At 43.5% G+C, this 21,424-nt stretch overlaps 1 protein-coding gene and 1 long non-coding RNA gene across 8 annotated transcripts in view; one reads left to right on the top strand and one right to left on the bottom strand.

The window, feature by feature from the left end:
* Nucleotides 1-892: 892 nt before the first annotated feature.
* Nucleotides 893-2,986, bottom strand: LOC142569597 (uncharacterized). The gene is made up of 2 exons (XR_012825649.1): nt 2,420-2,986; nt 893-1,651 (listed from the first exon to the last, which is right to left on the bottom strand). It is a non-coding gene; the product is annotated as an uncharacterized LOC142569597 (long non-coding RNA).
* A 3,337-nt stretch (nt 2,987-6,323) lies between these two features.
* LOC142575062 (uncharacterized) overlaps nt 6,324-21,424 on the top strand; it is a 48,948-nt gene continuing 33,847 nt past the window's right edge. For 2 of the 7 annotated variants that reach the window (XR_012826551.1, XM_075684025.1), the window contains exons 1-3: nt 6,324-6,781; nt 7,519-7,609; nt 10,556-10,741. Coding sequence is in view for 6 of the 7 variants with exons in the window: in XM_075684025.1 (XP_075540140.1) it covers nt 6,777-6,781; nt 7,519-7,609; nt 10,556-10,741 (282 nt within the window). In the remaining variant the exon portion in view is untranslated. Of the gene's footprint in view, nt 6,782-7,518; nt 7,610-10,555; nt 10,742-12,559; nt 14,187-16,378; nt 16,500-21,424 lie in introns of those variants that run through there. The other 5 variants (XM_075684035.1, XM_075684042.1, XM_075684075.1 and 2 more) reach the window with 5 other exon arrangements.

Genomic DNA, 21,424 nt, shown 5'->3' on the forward strand with positions numbered 1-21,424 from the left:
GCAATACCATAGCCGGTAAGCCTCCGTGGCGGCGCAAGACATCTTGTGAGAATGCCAAGCGTTGAACGGCTTCTATTCACTCTCTTCGTGAACCAGAGCACGATTGATAATGGGAACAGCGCGAACAAGACGACGACGGAGTGAAAGGACACAGGACGTTTCTTTCCGTCGTCGTGTTGTTCGCGCTGTTCCCATTATGAATGTATATTAACTCGCACACCTTTCTACTTTTATACAGAGGACGACGCCTGTAATGAATCCTGCATGTTGAAAAGCACGCCCGTCTACTCGAACTTTCTTCTTTTTAGAAAGAGTGACTATGTGTATATATACACGTACGTAATTCGCCTAGAGGTGTGAGTCAATGCATAAATTTATTTTCTTAATTTTCTGCTCTCCTGTTGCTTCATTAGTTTTTAGGAAGTCTAATCAATCTAGCTTCAGAAAACATTGCAGGCTGACTGACCATCTTAATCATCTGACCATCTGCGCTATTTCCTAAAGTGTGAGATATGAGACGTCGTGACTAAAAACTAAACAACAGATAAAGGCAGAAACTATGGTGTCGCATGGTATACCTATAATCAGGTAAAGAGTACTCAAACTGAAGGGTGTGGCTATATTAGCGAGTTCTTACATCTTGACTTCCCGCACGAATCGGACGATAAACAGACGACAACACCGAGCCAACAGGAGACAAAGCTCACCGCGGTTCATGTGTCCCCTCTTGTCCTTGTAATGGCTTTGTTCACTGTAAGCTATCTTTGTTCACTGCTGAGATGAAGTAGAGATATGCCTGCTCATGCCTGTTATCATGTCAAGGAATCCGCAAATTCCGACAATGCAGTAACGATACCCCCCAAAAACTAAATATTCAGGCCAACTACAAACATCGCATAGGAGAAAATATATTTTTACGAAACAGAAGAAATGGAAAATCTCGCGGTAATTAGGTAAAAGTGCTGTGCGAGTTTCAGCAGATCTCTGCGGAAAAAAACAACTCAGAAATGTCCGCGCCAACGGAGAGCTGCGTCATCCCTTGAATTGTCTCCAGGCGCGTCAACCGAAAAATTGCCCGAGGCCAGCCAGGATTCCAGCTCGGGGATTCCAGGGCCGATTTTATGAAAGCCTATAACGTCCGAACGAACAGCCCGGACGCCCTTGTACTGCTTGAAAAGTAGCAGAATATCTTGCTTCGCCACAGTCAGAGTAGCGGTGGAGTGCTCGGCCTCGCGTAACGGGAACTCCCTGCACGTATGTTGAAGATCTCGCGGTGCTGGGCGTGGGACAGGGCAGCGCGGCGAAGGCGATGACGGCGGGATTCCCGAAGGCACGAGCGGAGCGAGCCACGCAAAAGCTGTGGGTGCACTCGAAGCGAGATGCGTCGCCCTTGCGCCAAGTGCCACCAGTGGAACAGGGGCTAGGACAGCGCGGTGCTTCTGCGATGGTCAGGTGGTTGGCGGAGGCTTCGACAACACGGGGCTGGAGTGGAGATCGCCCGGAATGGCACGCTATGCCAGCTGCGAGCTCGTTCCGCGACCTGTGAACCGTCGTCTTGCTTGCTGAAGCTGGAGTGAAGAGTGACGCGGTCGCTGCGTCTGCCGATCCACGACCGACATGACTTGGGAAGCCTCTCGTGTGGCGATTTACGCTGGAACATTAAGATTTTGCACTGAATCAGAATATTGGCATCACTCTGTCTAAAAATTTCTTCGCGGTTTATTTATTCTCGTCTGCAATATTTCTTCTTTCCCATAATTACTTGAACTACTAAACACTCAGATAACGAATAAGAAATATGAAACTATTTCTCTTTTATTAATTAATGTTTTGTTTAACGCCTAATCGTATAAGATGCATTTGGCTCCTGGTCACTGGTCACTGGTCAAAAATTGCCACTAAGATAGAAGTGTTCACTAGAGCAAATGTCACCCAACCGTGATTTTCCGCGTTCTACGAAGCAGAAACAACTTGCCAGTGCCAAACATCCAGTTACATACAAAACGTCTGTGCTTCCTTCCGCTCCTGATTACAGTCAATAAAACAAGGCTGCCACAATAAGAACACGTCCACACGAGGTGAGGGCAGTGTCGCATGTGTTCTCTTCGTGTTCGGTCTTGTGCCGTGCATGAAAAACATTTAACAAGTTTCAACATGCCCGCTGAAGAAGGTGAAGAAAGCCTGCGCACTCAATGTACAAACCACATGGACGTTTCTATCGGGATTAGAACTACGTGAGAAAGAGCATTCGAAATAGCCCTAAAATTGCTTGGCGCGATGATTCCCGTGGGCCTTGGTCTACGGTGCTGCCACCGAGATGAGGGCGACCTCTCGGCAGACCGCTGCATGAAGGCTACCATTAAACCAACTCTCTCAGAAATGTTGTGGTTTGCCTGATAGAACATGTAAGAATATTCACCTGTCAACCAAGACGCTCGGGCGAGCGTCTCCAGACCAATGGAACGACGACACGAGGCAGCCGCCGGAATCAAAGACCCCGGGATGCCTGCCGCGTTTCATCCACCCGCGAGAACGTCGAGACCGAGGGTCGCCGTGTGCGGCCACTGTCGCTGATCTCTGAGCGCTGCTACAGCCGTCGTCTTGTTCAGCAGCGCGGCGAAATCCGTGGCCAGTCGTCTTTGCATCCAGGTGCGAAGTCGTGCCATCGGATTGAGGCTGTATCTTCATGATTGACACCAGGCGTCGCAAGCGTATACCTCGACAGAAAAGAAGGAGTTCCCGCTGGTCGCGTCCAAGAAACCTCGCCGGATTATTGAGATGAAGCACTGCGGGACGAAAGCGCCTAGTAGCTTGCACAGAACGGAGGCGGGTGTGCAATGCACGAGACAGGCTGCGTTCTTCTTTTTAGAGCGCAGCTCTTTGGCGTCCGTTCCTGGGTTTCGCGTCGTCGTCGGCGTTGTCGTCGGCCTCGTAACCAGCTCCGCCCCCCTTTCATCCCCCCAGCGCTAGCAGCGACCGACTGATACCGCTGGATGCCGCTGACGCCGCTAGAGAGTCAAGATAACGTGACTGCATAGAACACCGTCGCCGCCATGCAGAAAGAGGAGGAAAGGGTCCCCCCTCCCCCCCCCCCCCTGTTCTTGTGTGGCGGATAGGGTGCTCTTCAGTTGCCGACGCGCCGGTTATTTCACGTAGGCCCCGGCACGTCGACGAATACGTGACCACCTTCCCACGGCTAGACCTGGTTCTTAGCGCTGCGGAAGCGAGGGTATCATATTGTTTGTGTCGGCATCGGCGGCGTTGTCCCTGAAACCAACTCCGCAGCTGGGGTTGACTCACTATCGGCGTCAGCGGCATCAGTCAGTCGCTGCTATCTCTTCCCTCCTCCCTTTATCGTGTTGTCCGCTTGCTGCGCGCGCTTCTGCCCCCATCGTTTGCCGCTGGGTGTACACGCCGCCCCCTTCCCCCCTCTTCCTGCGAGTGTCCGGTTGTCAAAGCCCCGGCTCGAACTTAATTCCTTTCTTCGCTCCTCCTCCAATGCAACCCCTGTGCGGTGGCAATCAGAGAGCCAGATCGGTGGCGGCGGATCTGTATATGTGCACCGCCCGAGCCGAAATTGCCGCTGCCGTTCGCCCTGTGCGGTGGCAATCAGAGAGCCAGATCGGTGGCGGCGGATCTGTATATGTGCACTGCCCGAGCCGAAATTGCCGCTGCCGTTCGCCACTGCGAAATTATCTGCCAGTTCTTTCTGAGCCATGAGCGAGACGACCGATGGAAGTCCTCCGTCTGCTGCTGCTGCTGCTGCTGCTGCTAAACGAGCTGCCAGAGCAGAGGCCCAGCGCCGTCGCCGTCAGGATCCAGAGGTGCGTGCAGCCGAAGCAGAAGCTTACCGTCGCCGCCGTCGAGATGATCCAGGAGTACGGGAAATATAAAAAAAAAAATTCTGTGATAGCGCATACATGTGTTGCTCGATTTCTTTGCCTCAGTCTATCGAAAAGGTGAAACAGCTTATTTGCTGCGCTCAAATTTCGCATTAGGAAGTAACGTAATCGTCGGTAATTTTTTCTTCTACTCCGTCACATAGAACGTGTTCGAGGAAATGTCTTCTGAAGACCCCATATTATTATTATTATTATTATTATTATTATTATTATTATTATTATTATTATTATTATTATTATTATTATTATTATTATTATTATTATTATTATTATTCGGTGAAGGAAGACGTAAACATCGACACAGATGGAAATATTGCGGAAGCAGGCTGGCCACAGCCACCTAGCTGCGCCAAACGCCTCCCTACTTTTTCGGAAGGAGGGCATATAAAAAGAATTTAAAAAATAAACAAATTCACGGGCTGTCGCTGTTTGAGGGTGCATAACGGTGATGCAGCCTCAAACAGCGACAGCCTCCGCGCGCGCTGGGAGTCAGCGTTGCTCAGCTCGGACCTGCAGCACCAACTCTGGGCCGACCAGCGAGCCGAGGAGGCCGCCAAGGGTCAACAACCCTTGGCCGAAACCTAGGCGGGGTCCAGGCCCACCCCATTAAATTGCAGGGCACTCAATAAAGTTATTTGAATGAATGAATGAAGTTCACGGGAAAATTGTACTTATTTCGGCGAGATCTTAAGTTCTCCATAGGTTATTTTATTCCCTTCATCACGTGAGTTTTTAGGTGTTTTAGGAATAACTGTAAATTCCTGTAACACCATCTGCATCTTGACCGATCCCTCAAAGGGGATATGTGCACTGTAAAAAATTTCCGTCATCATACGGAGGATTTCCGTCATTATACGGAGAACTGCAGGTAAAAATACGGAAACTATGCCATATTTCAAAAATACGGCAAAATCTGCCGTTAATATACGGAAAGTGCTCTCCGTTTTAAGCTTTACGGACATTTTCACTGTAATCGTATAACGGCTATACACTGTTTTGGACGAAACAGACAGAATTCCGTATTTTTGTTATGCGAACATCCGTATTATTGTGAGAAAACTTAAGCTGTCTGAATGAGCGCTCGTACTCATAAAGTTTCAGCTAACAATATTTTATTGAACACGCAAACTGTACGCATTATGAAGATGCGTACAAAATGCGAGAGCTAGCCTTCTACCAAAAGCTGCAATAACAGATCGTATAAATATATATACGCATCTTCTATTGTGGTCGCAGTTTGCCGCGCATATGGGCCTTGTAACGCTGATCATGTGCGCAAATATATGTGTGTTCTCACAAGAGTCACAATGTTCTGAAATTAAGCGCTTTGTAGTTAATAACACAGCATATATGTTTAAGTGAATGAAGAGCCGTGGACATACGTGCACACTTAAACAAGCTTGTAGCATTCAGGTGCTGGTGCACTGGGAATGACATTGGTGCTCTATACGCCAAAAATTTTGCGCACTCTAAATCAGTACCGAAACGCAGGAAGTGGTATAATGACCGTAACTGCGTTTACATTTTGCAACAAATGGTCTCGAAGGGGACTGGCGGCCTATAGATCCAGGTACAACGGTCGGGTGAAATTTTCGAATACGGCAAGCAATTAACCCAAGTGTCAAAGGGCATTGCTGAACTGCAATGTAGTTGGTTTAACTCATTCCCATAATATTTACAAAATATCTCGTCTCTGACAATAACTGCCCATTCATTGAGACAAATCGATTACGCATAATCTTCACTGTTCATGTGTTAATTCTTGCGATAAGATGTAATCGCAAACATTTGGCGCTTCATCTTGAAACAAGACCGGTAAGTGCGCTCGTTCTTGTACGGTAGAATAAAGAACGCGAACATGCACCGACATGTGTGTAAACTACTGGAAGGTGACTGAAGATGAAGGACCTATTACCGTGCTAGTACTGTGTGTACTGTCAAAAAGAAGAAAAAAGTAATACGGAAAGATAGAATGCCTAGTGCCGAGATGTAACGATTCAAGCTTCATTTCTTTTTGACCTAGAATACACCACCATTAGTTCCATGTGCTTTATATATGGGTAATGTTTTGACACAACTCATTATTTACCTGTTCATTACAAGCACCAACCTGCCCAAATTATCACTATACTAGAGCTTATGGACGCACCGCAGTGCGTTGCTTTGCACTTCATTGCAGCACAGGGGTTTGCTATCCCCAGTAGCGAACGCTTTGGTTGACCTCCCTGCCTTTCTGCTTCTTGCATTCTCTCTCCCTTTGTATAAAACGCACTAACTTGCGGGAGAGAAAGCGTTCTCCTCTTTTAGAATTCAATTAATTCTCAAGCAATTATATTACAGTTCCAGTAACTAGACCACAAATGCGAAAACGAAACCGATTCAGTTCTGTTCTCCGCGCTCACAGAGTGCGGCACCAGGGGGCAGCGCGCGCTGCGCGTCCGTTAGGAGTGGCAGACGGAGCTGCACATGTGTAGTCAGCCAGAATTTTTCGTGTCGTGTTGTAAAAGTTGTTAATTTGCCGTAAATATCTCTTGATTTGTACTCAAGAGTGGAGCAAGACCCCAAGGAAGAGAGATTGACGCATCGGGAGCGAAGAACAGAAACGATGGATGCTTACGATGCTTGGGTCTCGGCACGTTTGAATTGGCTAAGTTGCGAATTTGTCGCTGTGTTGTGTACGCTTGTGCGCTCGTCATTTGCCGTCATCGCGCGGAGATATTTGCGCTGGATGTCTTTCACTTCGTGTACAAAACTCTGCACGCTGCGGCATCGAAGAAGTTGTCCTGTGTTTGGGTGCACGTATGCGCTTGGACACGGATAGCCTGCTTGCTCTCAACGGGTGTTCAACAGTCTACGCGCGCTCGTAACTTGCTCATGAGGTAAGCCCATTTTAATCTTATTTGGTTTGCATAACGTAGGTCTTAAAATTATGTGTGGTAAGCCGGTGTCGCGAACAGAAATATTGTTTCAAAAGACCACTATGCAACGTCTTAGGGCAAAAATGACGCATGTATGGGGAAAGGGATCACCCTATCTTTTCAGATCGATTCCAGTCGTAGCGCGATCGGCTCGATCGCAATTTCCGTGAGGTACTTCTAACCTTTTGCTCGCTCGCGTTAAAAGCGTAGAATAATACTGCGTTCAGTTGCGCACTTGTATTGACGCTTGTATTGGCAATACTGTATCCGATACAAGAACTTCTGTTAAAACACGGAAATAAACGTTCGAGGCAATAGCAGTCACTCACTACCTGTGATCGTTACTTTCTTGCTTGGGTGCACGTTTTAATTGTGACCAGAAAAAAAGTTCTTTGCTCTGGCTGCTCTGCTGTGTTTCCTTGGTGCAACATTTTGCGGTGCAGCAAGACGTGTTGCTTCGAATGATGTCTGGGCAGTCAAGGCGTTCGTGTCAGTAAGCAAGCAGTAAGGGTATCAGTGCGAAAAAAAATTGGACATACAAGAGAAGCGAATGGTATCATCATCGACTCTTTTATTTTACGAATAATTCAGTTGTATTACTAAAGCGGAGAGTAGATATGCATGAAAGTCAGATTGTATTGATACTCAGCAAAAACAAGGTAACTTATTACTAATCAATCCTTTTCTTTTACTGAAAGGCAAGTTGCTGTTGTGCTGGAGCTGGGAAGAGGTCTGCTGCCTGCAATGTGTCCATCTCTCTCAAGTTATCGCAGTATTGTAGCCCTCAAAGTGAGTGGATTTTTTTTTTTCTCTTAGCTATTTGCCACCTGAATCATGACCATCTACTTAGCTGTGTAGGTGATCACTGTTAGTGACATTGGAGTGCTGGTGGACAAGCACTCCTTTATGATTGCAACGCATATGACAGAGTGCAGCTGTGGCAGTATGCGAATGTGTTAATCTATAAGGCAAATTAGGTTCTTTCAGGTAATATGTTAATATATTGATGACATTGGATTGTGGTCTAGCAGGCAAAAATGCTAAACAAGGAGAAGTAACCTTAATTTGCACTTGGTAAGATGTGCAAGCAATTCAGGCTGTTATACATGAAATGGGACATTTGCAGATGTCTTCTACAATGCTGCAGTCCTGAATAACTTTGGAGTTGAGTGATACCACTATAATTTCTCTGTAAAGTATGCAGCACAATTTACCATTGGGGGAGGCTGGCATCAACAGGCGTCTACTTACTGTGAAGTTCAAATGAGGTGTTACTGTTAGGGTGACTATAAATAATTTATGGTTTAATTCTAATCTTGTATGAGGCGGACATAGTTTACCCACTTGGTTAAACAATAGAGATGTAATATCTGTGTATACAAGTATTACCCATTCATTTATGCCATTTGGACAATGGCAGAAATGTGGCTTAGAACGACAGAAAGCTGAGCTAGTTGGCAGGGATTCATTATGCAAATAAAAGTGAGGCGTGCAGACAGGACACAAGAGTAGAGAAGGGGACAACACAACACGGCGTTCATGTTGTCCACTTCTCTACTCTTGTGTCCTGTCTGCACGCCTCACTTTTATTTGGCAGAAATGCATGGGTAATACTTGTGTACATAGACATTACGTCACTATTGTTTAACCAAGTGGTGCCCCTGCATGCTAAATTTTACAGGGCTATTATTAAGTACTGTCAAGTTTTGTTGTAACATTAAGGCACCTTTTATATTATTACAGATTACCACCATTGTGTACCATCGTAGTGTGATATTTACACTAAATGCATTTGACTTTGCTATAAAACCCTGCACAGTGGTGCATCATGAAATTTTTTTCTATAGTTTCTGGCCTCAGAATGCACTTTGCGTTATATTCTGGTTTGCAACAAGACTATAATGCAGGTTTCTCTCCTTATATTTTGTGGCACTTCAAACTGCGGCGAGCTAAACCACTGGGCAGCATTACTGGAATCGCTACTGCGTGTGGAGCTGTCTTCAAACACACACAAGAAATACATAATTGCTTTTTTAGCGCTCAACGTACACAAGGAAGACGACCAGAACAAGGCGCTACTCTCAACTGACATCACTTTATTGCGTCCCTCCTTTGTAGACAGCAGAATCTAGAAGAACATGCACTGTGAACGCCATGTGCAGAAACCACCAACATCTGATCACAAGAGCACACTCATGCGACAGAATCCAAAAAAAAAAAACATATTGAGCACTGTGCAAGGTTAAAGAAAGCACGCTAATGCACTGTGACCCCAATGACTGTATGAAGAAAGCTTCCGATAACTCTCTGGCGGTGGGATCACGGCTCTTTTTCAAAATCGTTGTATCACGAAACATTGCGAACATAAGCAATCCATACCAGCAGGCACAGGTTCTCATTTGGCTCAACATTGTAAAATATGGAAGTGCAAAGCCATGTTTCGTGATACTACGATATTGAAGAAGTGCTGTGATACCACCGCCCGAGAGTTATCGGAAGCTTTCTACATACAGTCATTGGGGTCACAGTGCATTAGTGTGCCTTCTTTAACCATGTGCAGTGCTCGATATGGTTTTTTGGATCCCGTCGCATGAGTGCGCTCTTGTGATCGGTTGTTGGTGGTTCCTGCACATGGTGCTCACTGCGCATGTTCTTCTAGATTCTACTTTCTATAAAGGGGTGACGCAATAAAGTGATGTCAGTTTAGAGTAGCGCTTTGTGCTGGTCGTCTTTCTTGTGTCCATTGTTTTGCGCTTAACAAAGTATTTATGAATTCACACCAACTAGCCCGCCAACACATTGTGTTGCGGGCACTTCTGAAGTACTGTCTGTCCAATAACCTTGGTGGCATGGAAGTGCCACTTCTATGCCACCACTTCTATGCGTTGCTTTCTGTTTCATTGTGGCATCACATCACATTCTAATCATAATGTGTATGTACTTTTTCCAAAAGACCCATACTCCTATCCTTGTGTTATATTTGCTGTTCCATTATTTATGTGCAAATGACCAGTGCTCCAAGCTCCATTTTATCGCAAAGTAAACTACTGATACCTAAACAGTTCTGTATATCGGAAAACCAAAGCCGAACTGCCGAACAGTACCATGCAGCAGCCTTAGTGCAGTGTCAAGTAGTCAGATTTTATTGGTCATGCAGAGGTGCACAGCATACCTCTTTATTACTTGCTGAACATTTAAGCTGTGTGAAAACTGAGTATTTATGTAGCTTCAACCACATGCTATTGGCCATTGCTCCTGCCCTCAGCAAATGTGGAAGATTATCACGGCATTTCTTTTTCTAACTCATTTTCCTTATTACAGTGGGATTACTGCATGTGTAAGTAGGAAACGGATCACATAGGCAATCAAAAGCCAACGATGTGTAAACTTGGAACATTGATTGTACAGTTTGATGACCCAGAATAAGTAGAAATACACCATAAATGATTGACAATTAACTTTTACTTGACACAGGGCTAGAGCATACAGTAAGCATACTGTATGCTCATACGGTGTCACATCAATTTAAATTTTAGTGTAGCTTTACAGTGTAGGCTTCTATTGTTGCATTCTGTCAGAGGGATGGTAATGTTTCGCGTGTCTAGCAACTAGACTGTCTATATACAGTAGTAAAAATGTGCGAACTGTATTTTTTAATGATTTGATGGAATGTGTAGAACAATAAAGCCATACAATCAATGCACAGTGACGTGACTTTCTCTGCACATGTTGCAGGTTCAAAAAAGTATGGTGGAAGCTGTTGCCAAGGTTCCGACCAGAAAAGACTGCCAGTATAAAAGGGTCCACACCACTGATCTCTACTGCAGGGGATGGACAGCACATCGAGCACCCTCGACTGAAGCCAACCTTGTCCCGGAAGTTGGTGCTTCACGACTTTGCAGCAGCACTTCGTTTGCACGGGTGCGTGGCATTTCTTCCCCTAACATGCCTGCCTGATGTGCCATAAACTACCCAAGCAGTGTTTCGTGGTGTCCAGAATTTTTGCATTGCAGTGTCTACAGTGTCACTAACATAAGTGGCGTGCAATGGAAAGACTGGTAAATGAGAAAAAACTTGATATAAGAGAACACTATCGTATACGGGTTCAGATTGTCATAAGAGCGCTTACCAGACATGTAGAGACCTCCTAAAATGTGAAAAACCACAAAGAAAAGTTTTTGGGCAGCAATATTATCTGATCGCACGCACTAGTTAGTCCACCATATGCCCTGCTTCCAGGACAAGCGCCTGCATGACACAGCATTTCCACTGGCTTCACCTGCATCCGGTGCGGTGTGCTGCATCCAGCAAAACATATTAGAAATCAGTGGTGCACAGTGTTTTCTGTCCCCTTTCTCGACGCCTACTGAACACATGGTAAACTGTTTCCAAAGCAGAAAAACAGAGGGAAAGGGCTCTGAACACACTGCATATTAAAGTGGCTCGTACTGGGTAACGCAATTACTGTGGCATAGTAGATTTGCACCAGGCAACGTGGGCGCCCAAGAAGGCTGCTGTTTACTTGCAAATGGTCAACGTATTGTGAGCATGTTGAAGTTCTGTTTTCATTCTCATCGCTTATTTAGCTAGTGGAGACAGCTTTCACAACTGGAGAAGAAGCCTTGGAAGCATGAAACACTTCACAAAACCAGCTTCAATATATCGTGTCTGCATCACAATTTCATGGCTGCATGAGTCAACCCTCTGGTTAACATGTAAGACTGTTCATGATGTTTGCCATGCATTATCCACGTTATTTACAGGTCAACCCTATCTTGAGGTTTGAGCTGATGTTGCGTTCAGAGAAATTATGGCCAAGAGCCAGCTTTGGAGAATACAGATTGAGCTCGACAGATTAAACGCCAGAACAAGTCGTTGAGGATTTCAGATCAAGAATCTTTAAAGGCCAGTTCATTTAGTGGTGTTAATATTCTGCTCAAAGTTGTTGATTGTTACGTTCATATGGTGCCCAAGCATTGCGGTAACAACTTCACTTGGAGTACATAGCAAGGGTGTATTCGACGTAAGCTGCTGGCTTTTTTCTGTGGTTTCAAAAACTGGTTTCTTGTTCAGTTTAAATTTTCAAATTTTGCATTGTTTATTAGGTGTTGTGTCTTGTTTCCTTTTCCTGCAGCTTCTTAGTTAAACATCTGAATAGTGAACACAACTTGACCTTTTGCTTGATTTTCTAGATTACACGCTCTCGATGCAAAACAATTTCACTTCAAAAGTGCTTGTACCGTACTGAAAGAATAACTTGAAGCAGCCATAGCCGCCAATAACACGCAAGAGATGATTATGAAAATTGTAATATTGTTTTTTGATCTACAGGGTGTCTTAACTATCGTGCACCAAGATTTAGAAATATGTAAATGCGATGTAACTGGACAAAATGAAGGTAATGTTGTTTGCCGTCGCTTGGAGATACTGTGATTATATTTTGCATCCTTCCTAATTACGTAATTCTTAATTAGTTAATAAGTATGTCAAATAATTAAATGAAATATGTGAATGAAAAGTTGTAGAGCAATATGAAAGCCTCCTGATACACTTTTTTGTTACTGTTACTCATTGTGTGCTACATGAAAGTGTTTTTCCAAGGAATAGGCCTGCGAATACACATAAGGTGTCTTTAGTGGCCAGTCATGTGTCAGTTTTGTGGTGCAAAGCCACGAATACAACTTAAATGGGCTCTTTTAAGAAAAAGACTTAGCTCAGAAAATTATCCTTCTTTATGCTGCCTGTGGAGACAAGGTTTCTTAGACATGGCCATGGCCCTCAAGGAAGATGCCGCGGCCACAGGCAGTTCCTCCAGTGACCGTGAAAAGGTCCCCTGGGGCACAAGTCTAATTGGCACCCCTACCTTTCTCCTGCAGCTTTTCTGTCTACTTAGCTAACCAGATGGGTCAATGATGGCAAAGGGAAAAAAGAATCAACAGCTTCAAATGTAGAACTTGCTCAAGGTCAATGCATTTTTGGTGTGAAGTTTTTCCCTTATCATTTATCAAAAAATGGCTAATAAGTATATCGTATGGTCTTCATACGGACACCTCTTTCCCACGGAGAATTAGCAGTAAAAAAAGCAGCTTATGAAGCCTTGAATATTAGCTAGGATGATGTGGCATAGATAGGATAATGATTATGAATGTTTCTGGTGAAGGTAGGGGTAGTAGAGTGAATAATCAGAGTTTATTTATAGATTAAAGGACATTTTGTTCCAATGCCAGAATTTTAAATCATCCCAAATAATTCTTGCGTTTGATAGTCTATGCACATTGAGTGACAGTGCTTCTTGAAGCTTGCTTCTTGCTGACATCATTCTTATGCTGCATAATTCACCTGTTTAATTTCCCTATTTCTCCCGTTCAAGCAACTTTACATTCATCATAAGAAACCTCATAGATGAGTTCCCGAAACTTGCTGATGAGATTAGGGGGCGACGTGCACCCCAGGCTTAGATATGCATTCAAGAGCCTCATATGTTGCAAATGTTAGAAATACTCCTGCTAAGCAAGTTCTTGGTGTCATGCAAGGTTATTTGCAAATACGAATTTGCCTAAATTTAGAAAACAGTCAATCTAAAACATGTGAAGAGATATCGCAGACAATACACACACATTCCAACTGAACTAAATACATATAAATATAGCAGCAAATGCAGAATCATTGGCATGGTGCCATTCTTTCAGTGGAATAAAATCTGACCTGCGTTGTAAATCTGGAATCCTTTATAATCCAGACTACTAAATATCTCATGAGGGTTGTAACGTAAAATATGCATGTATTTATTCCTCATTTTTTACTTTAAGACCCGATAATGCTTAAACAGCAGTGAAACAACTGAGATCACAGTACTTAATACTATATATTGCTCCAGAAATCCGTTTCTCTGCTGATCGCAGCACTTGACACTAACAATTTTTGACAGAAAATGTGAGACAGAAATCACATAACACTTAGGGTAGTGCTATTCACTTTGATTGTTTGGGAACGAAACCCATAATGTACATGTTATGGCCCTATGTGTCATTACCTTTGAACAACAAAAAGTAGGGAGTTTGCGTTTTGCAAAACTGCATGGAGGTTTTTACTGTGTGCAATTAAAATTAGAAACCTTCACAGCTGATACTAAATGCATTATCCACAGCTTTAGGTTATACAGGTGCACTACTTTACACAGAACACACTCTTTTACCTCGTCACTGCCCATACTCTTAGGCAAAGTTACACCCTTTGGAGTGCCCCTTCTGCCACACAACGATAATCGTCATCTGCCTTGATGCGTTTTCTTTCTTTAACGCTGCGAGCCCTGTACTTTCCAGTAACAAATGGCATGCGCGTTATCAGCATGATAGCATTCCCGACAGGAAAGTGGTGCACCAGGCGTGGTGCACCGGGCGTGGTGTTTTCAAGAAAGGAAACGCATCAAGGCAGATAACGATTATTGTTGTGTGGCAGAAGGGGCACTCCAAAGGGTGTAACTGCCTAAGAGTGCAGGTGGTGATTCAGATTCTTCAAAGGTGTTTCATTGTATGGGATGGCACATCGCTCTTCACTTATTTGCAGAATATTGCATTCCAATTGTGTCATATGAGATAAATCCATTAGAGAGCTTTAACTTGCCCTAAATTTATTACAGCTGTGTACTGGTCAACTGGCAGCAGCTTGCAGTGCTTGTGGAAAAACAATTGTAACTGCCATATTATATGTAACTGCTAGTGCACAGGCATCGGCAGCAGCAATGGTTAGGGTACACTTGTTTCTTCTATTCTGGGGTATGCATCCTCCACCAGAAAGTAGTTTTTTTTCGTCTTCCTCTTCTACCACATTGGAATGTGAAATGGGGTGTAATTTGTAGGGTATACTCTTGCATAAACTTCATGAGCATTTATTCTTGTCTGTGCCACAGATCATTGTTGCTACGACTGTAAAAGCAGGGTGCCTGTTTACAGCACCCGTAGGGAACAATCTGTGAATCTTTAACGAACAGTAAGGATAATGAATAATCGAATAATTTTTGGTAATTTTCAACAAAGTTAGCACTCTTTGCTTTCCACTGTGGTGTTTTTCAAACTCCAATGTTGGCACAAGGTTTGACTGCAGGATGTCATTTTGTGTGAAAGAGTGCACTTGTGCGCATAACACCTCATCGTCAACATTCTGCTGCACAGAATGTCATTAGCTTTCGTATGCATTGGTCAGTATCGGCTGCTCCTTTGTTAGTTGGAATGTAGCATTTATGTAAAGCACATTTGATGTTCTAACAAAAAGCATTGTGCCCTCTTATCCCCTAATTCTCCTACTTGATGCCTAGTGTTATAATAGCATGGTTGACAACATGAGAGTCCGTGTGGTGTATAATTGTGTCTGGTGGGGTGGGGGGTGTACATTAACTTAATCAACTTTTCCAGACGACTTGAATCAATATTGTGGAATGCTGGTTTTTTTTTTTCAATCACTGTTACCAAGTTTCACTTTGGTTGTGGCAACAAGTATAATGTAGTTCGCTAGCACTCCTGCCAACACATATAATGTGCAGGCATCTGTGTTGAAAAAAAGACCAGCTAATGGTTTGCCAGGAGCTGAGGTCCATTTAAACCATTAAATTTTGAGCTTATGCCGGTGGAAATAACTGGTGAATGAAAGCACACCCAGGAGAACTGACCACAATATATTCTTTCATTCTAATAATGCTGAAGCTTTGAACTGCATTTGAACTGACTTGTTTAAAAAATGACCCATTTCCTTGTTCAAGTAAGACAAAGGTTCCACAGGAAGACAGAAACTTGAAGCCGTCAACAGCAGCATGAATATAAAGAGCGCTCGACGTTTTGCAATCTTGCACCTGGTTATCATATTGTCCATCCCATTTTTTTCCACAGGCTGTTCTTTACTGTTTTATGGTCATACCCAGTTTAATTTTAATGTCCCCATTTTTTAATATTTGGTAAATATATCTTTTCTTCATCGGCTTTCAACAAAATATGTATTCATAATGTGCCTTCATTTACCATTTACATTGATCTTAACCAGATGCATCTTGATACAAAATTTATTTTCCTTAATTCTTCGTTTTCCTTTTCCAAAAGTGCAAACTGTTTATCTTGATGCCTATTTTGTCTTCTGGGAAGATTATGTCTACTGGATTAATGACTGCTTACATGTGTACATCGTTTTCTGTTTTGGTCACCCCTACCCTTAGCAAGTACTGACAGCAGTGCTCATACCCGCTCCATCACAATCACCACTGCTAAGCACACCCTTCCTTCCTTTATTTTAACACTTTGGCTTCTCTTGACCTCTATATGCACCAGTTTCTTCTCCGCCAATGAGGCCAAGGAGGCCAAACAACACAGCCAAGGAAAACATTTGCTACCCTAATGACAAGCACCTATGTCGAAATGTTGGCTACAGCAACATCCCTTTTTCCAACAATGTCGGTCTACTTACATGTTTTTCTCACACAGAAGTTACTGCTTTGTCGTGTTCTGTGATTATACTTTTTTGCCGCTTTCTTTAGGATGGATATTCACGAATACTATTTGTTTCTCCTAACAGCAGCAAGTTTATCCTTGCAAGCGTTTGGAGTCAAAAACAACTTTCACCAGGAAGAAGTGCAAGACGAGTGAGTGAAGAAAATAAAGTTGCTTCTGTGATCTAAGAACTTGAGGACTGGAATGTTGCACCTTTTTGTATATATGCTATGCAGTGCATTCATATCACAAAATGCAAAGTGTTTTATCTCTGCAGCCATGTCACTGTGTTGGCAAGACAATTTTCTCAATGGTGACCTGCTGCTTTGGCTATGAGCTGCCTTCATGATATTTGCATTAAAGGAGATGTACTATCGTGGACAAAAGTACCCTGGAAGTGCGAGCGTTGACCAAATTGCATTTCTGTTCAAGACCGCTGAAAACAGTGGGTCACGTATGCACATTCCGAACGCAGATGGTAGTACGGCTGATCCCAGCAAATAGTGCACCATAAAATTTGGTCGACTCTCGCACGTCCTGGCAATTTTATCCCCAATGGCACATTCTTCGAACAATGGATATGCTCTGCAAGATGAAATACGGGAAGCACCTGTACTTTAATGAATATAGTACAGATTTAGCATACTAAGTCTTTCGTTTTCTGAATATGGCAAGCACCTGTATTTTAACGGTTATAGTACAAATTCAGCATACAGTGTGTTCCGTTTTCTGAATACGAGAAGCACCGTACTTTAACGGTTATAGTACAGATCCAGAATACAGTCTTCCGTTTTCTAGATACAGAAGCACTCGTATCTTGTATTACGGTCTCTCTTTTACAGTTGTCCGTTCTACGGAAATAACCGTTCTTAATTTACGGAAGAGTGTTTGGTCACAAATTACCAGCAAATTTTCAGAAAAGTAAGGCAAATTTTTTTTACAGTGTGCCCTAAGAGATGGAAAAGGTGAAGGAAGATGATAGACCACACGGACTCAATTAAACCAACGGCATAGTATGGTGTCTTCCTGTAGAAAGAGAACAGCCAGGCCATAGCAAAAGAAAAAAAAACAGACATGTCACACCGATTACAGTAACATGTAAGATCACACGAAAACAAGACTAGCAGAATTTCGTCCCTCCGAAAGAAAAAAAAATGCTTTAGAGATGACAAGACTAAGTCAGTTTCTTGTAGGAAATAGGCAGGTTGACAATAAATCTGGTGGCGCCGAAAAGCAAAACCACGTTGGGTTGTCGTACTTGGCCCGCAGAATACGCCTCCCGAAAGGACAGGATGTGTGCAAAACGGGACCGGTTCAGTGTGCATTGAAGGTTGCGGTTTCTTACAGCGTGCGCCACCACAGTCGATGTTGAGTTTCCCCAGAAGATGGTACATATATACTCACGTTGATGAGTCATCACAGACAAACTAATCCTATAAGATTGTAATAAGTGTCGAAATTTGCAAAGTTTTTTTTTTAAATCATAATACAAGGCGCATCTGGGAGACGCATTGTTGATGTGCCATTGGAAATACACCATTCTCCTCCTTAACCTTAAGCTGGAGTGGATATTTGAATACGGAGTGATAATTTTTAAGTTTTAAGGATCTTTAATATCACTGGTTGCAGGCATCATAAATGATATATAATTCTAGGAACACTTGAGACGGGTAGGTGATTAACACTTGAGAGTGCAATTAACACGAATTACACTTGGGATGGGGGAGTGATTCCACGGTCAGCGTGCTTTGCACAGAAACAGGGTCAACAGTGTGTGTCTAAGCTATAAAAATAATGTATAGTTGCTTGGTAATTCTTGGTGATTAGTTAGACGTCAAAGTGGTTTGTTCGGCTAGTTGCTACGTGGATGTAGTCGCAGAATGCCATCAAACTTGAAAAAAGAGAAAGTCGAGAGGTGAAGGTAGACAAGGCGAGAGAAGGACAAACAACTGATCTTTATTCTTGCAAACAGTTTCCCCTAGCCGCGCTGAACTTGCACAATGCACAACATAACAGCAATGACATTATCAATACTCAGCAACACTGTTAAAAATATTGAAGCTCTCACTTGGTTAGGACCACCGATGTCGCGCTTACACACTTTTCGTGTCCAAGTTTAGAAATGCGACAAACTTCTCTCAACTGTCTTTCCTGCTGCGAGGTGGCATTCCCCCTGACTGACATGTTGCTGAAGATGGAAGTGCATCCGTATTGCTTACAATGTAGCGGAAGGTTGCCGCCCGAGCCTGTAGGCACAAGACACCCACGAGAGGCAGGTGACGTTCTGCCTTTTTCAGTTTGCTGCCACGTTTATATAAAGCTGTAAGCACTTCAAATATGTGTTGAAGTCGCAACAAGCAATTTGTTCGTGGCTGTGCTAGAAGTACAGTGTCTGCCGCTGTCCAAAACTGCATGTAGTCAAAACAAAGGGTGAACAAAAGCGCGGAAGAGAAGTCATTGGAACACGGCACTGCTTATTAAGCTGTTCATTTGGTTTTAAATCGCACGCGCCGTGCGCCCGGTCTTCAATTATGGGGTTTTACATGCCAAAACCACTTTCTGATTATGAGGCACGCCGTAGTGCAGGACTCCGGAAATTTCGACCACCTGGGGTTCTTTAACGTGCACCTAAATCTAGGTACACGGGTGTTTTCGCAGTTCGCCGCCATCGAAATGCGGCTACAGTGGCCGGCATTCGATCCCGCGACCTAGTGCTCCGCAGCCCAACATCATAGCCACTGAGCAACCACGGCGGGTGCACCCGGTCTCCCTGCGACAAAGGGGAAATACGGCCCCCTAGTTGCATATCGTTCAGTGTATATACATAAACGCAGTGAATAAAGCATCGTTTTCTTTATATTTTCGGGAACGTGCGTCCTCAGCCTAAATGTTGCCCTAACTATACGGAATCCCGGATGAGATGCGCTTATATATATATATATATATATATATATATATATATATATATATATATATATATATGCGCCTCAATTTATACAGAGAAAGAGTAAAATTGGTCAAGAATGAACAGCTCATCTTAGAGGCAGTAAGGACAAAAGCAGACAAATTTAGGCTGGTACTTGGAAACAAATATGCAGCCTTAGGACAGAGAGATGATGATGACATAGAGGTATTGAATGAAACCGTGACGAGGCTGGCTTCAGAGGCAGCAATTGAAGTGGGAGGCAAGGCACCAAAGCAACCAGTAGGCAAGCTCTCGCAAATAACAAAAGACCTAATGAAGAAACGACAAAGAATGAAAGTGTCCAACTTAAGAGATAAGATAGAATTTGCGGAACTCTCAAAACTGATCAACAAGGCGAAAATAAGTGATATTCCAAACTATAAAGTGAGAAAGACTGAAGAAGCCGTAAGAAATGGATGCAGCCTGAAATCAGTGAGAACGAAAAGGACAAACCAAGATGTATGCACTAAAAGATAAGCAGGGTAATATCATCAGCAATCTCGAAAATATAGTAAAAGCAGCGGAAGAATTCTATACTGACCTTTACAGTACCCAGACACAGGAGCGCTCTATTCAAAACAATAATGAACAGTATACTGAAACTGCTCCTATAACTAGAGATGAAGTCAGAAAGGCCTTGCAAGGCATGAAACGGGGAAAATCGGTAGGATAGGATGGAATAACAGTCGATTTAATCAAATATGGAGGATATATAATGCTAGGAAAACTGGCGGCTCTCTATACGAAGTGTAGACAGCCGCCAGTTTTCCGCCAGCCACCAGCCGCAATCTCTATCGATTGCAAGGGTCCCAGAAAACTGGAAGAATGCAAACATTATACTAATCTACAAGGGCGACGTTAAAGAACCAAAAAATTATAGGCCAATCAGCTTACTCCCAGTATTACCTAAAATATTTACCAAAATAATCTCCAATAGAATAAGGACAACCCTGGTATTTAGTTAACCAAGGGAGCAGGCTGGCTTCAGGAAAGGTTACCCTGCAATGGATCCCATCCATGTCATTAACCAGGTTATCGAGAAATCACCAAAGTACAATAAACCTCTCTATATGGCTTTCATAGGTTACGAAAAAGCATTTGATTCAGTAGAGATACCAGCAGTCATAGACGTATTGCGCAATCAAGGAGTACAGATCGCTTACGTAAATACCGTAGATTTTCGACGGTATTTACGTGAGCGATCTGTACTCACAGCCTCACAGCCACCTCAATTCTGCACAAGAAAAGTAGAAAGGTACCTATAAAGAAATGGGTCCGACAAGGAGACACAATCTCTCCAATGCTATTCACTGCGTGCTTAGAAGTATTCAAGCTATTAAACTGGGAAGGCTTAGGAGTAAAGATCGACAGCGAATACCTCAACAACCTTCGGTTTGCCGATGACATTGTTCTATTCAGCAACAATGCAGGCGAGTTACAACAAATGATTCAGGACGTTAACAGCGAGAGTGTAAGAGTGGGACTGAAGATTAATATGCAGGTACAAAGAAAATTATAAATAACCTGACAAGCGAACAAGAGTTCAAGATCGCAAGTCAGCCTCTAGAGTCTGTGGAACAGTGTTTACCTAGGTCAACTAATCACAGGGAACCCAGACCATGTGAAGGAAATTCACAGATGAATAAATATGGGTTGGATCGCGTACGGCAGACATCGTGAGCCCCTGAATGGGAGCTTACCGTTATCATTGAAAACGAAAGTATACAAACAATGCATTTTAACGGTGGTGACATACGGCGCAGAGACTTGATTCACAAAGAAGCTTGAGAACAAGTTAAGGACCGCGCAGAGAGCGATGGAACGAAGATTGCTAGGCATAACATGAAGAGACAGAAAGAGAGCAGTTTGGATCAGAGAACATAGACGATATTCTAATAGACATTAAGAAAAAAAATGGCGCTGGGCAGGTCATGTAATGCGCCCATTAGATAACCGTTGGACCATTAGGGTAACAGAATGGGCACCAAGAGAAGGGAAGCGCAGTAGAGGATGGCAGAAGAATAGATGGAGTGAGAAAATTAGGAAATTTGCGGGTGCGATTTCGAATCGGTTGGCGCAGGACAGGGGTAATTGGAGATCGCAGGGAGAGGCCTTCGTCCTGCAGTGGACATAGGTAGGCTTTATATATATATATATATATATATA

The sequence above is a fragment of the Dermacentor variabilis genome, chromosome 1, assembly GCF_050947875.1.
Source record: "Dermacentor variabilis isolate Ectoservices chromosome 1, ASM5094787v1, whole genome shotgun sequence".
In the NCBI taxonomy this organism is placed as follows: Eukaryota; Metazoa; Arthropoda; class Arachnida; order Ixodida; family Ixodidae; genus Dermacentor; species Dermacentor variabilis.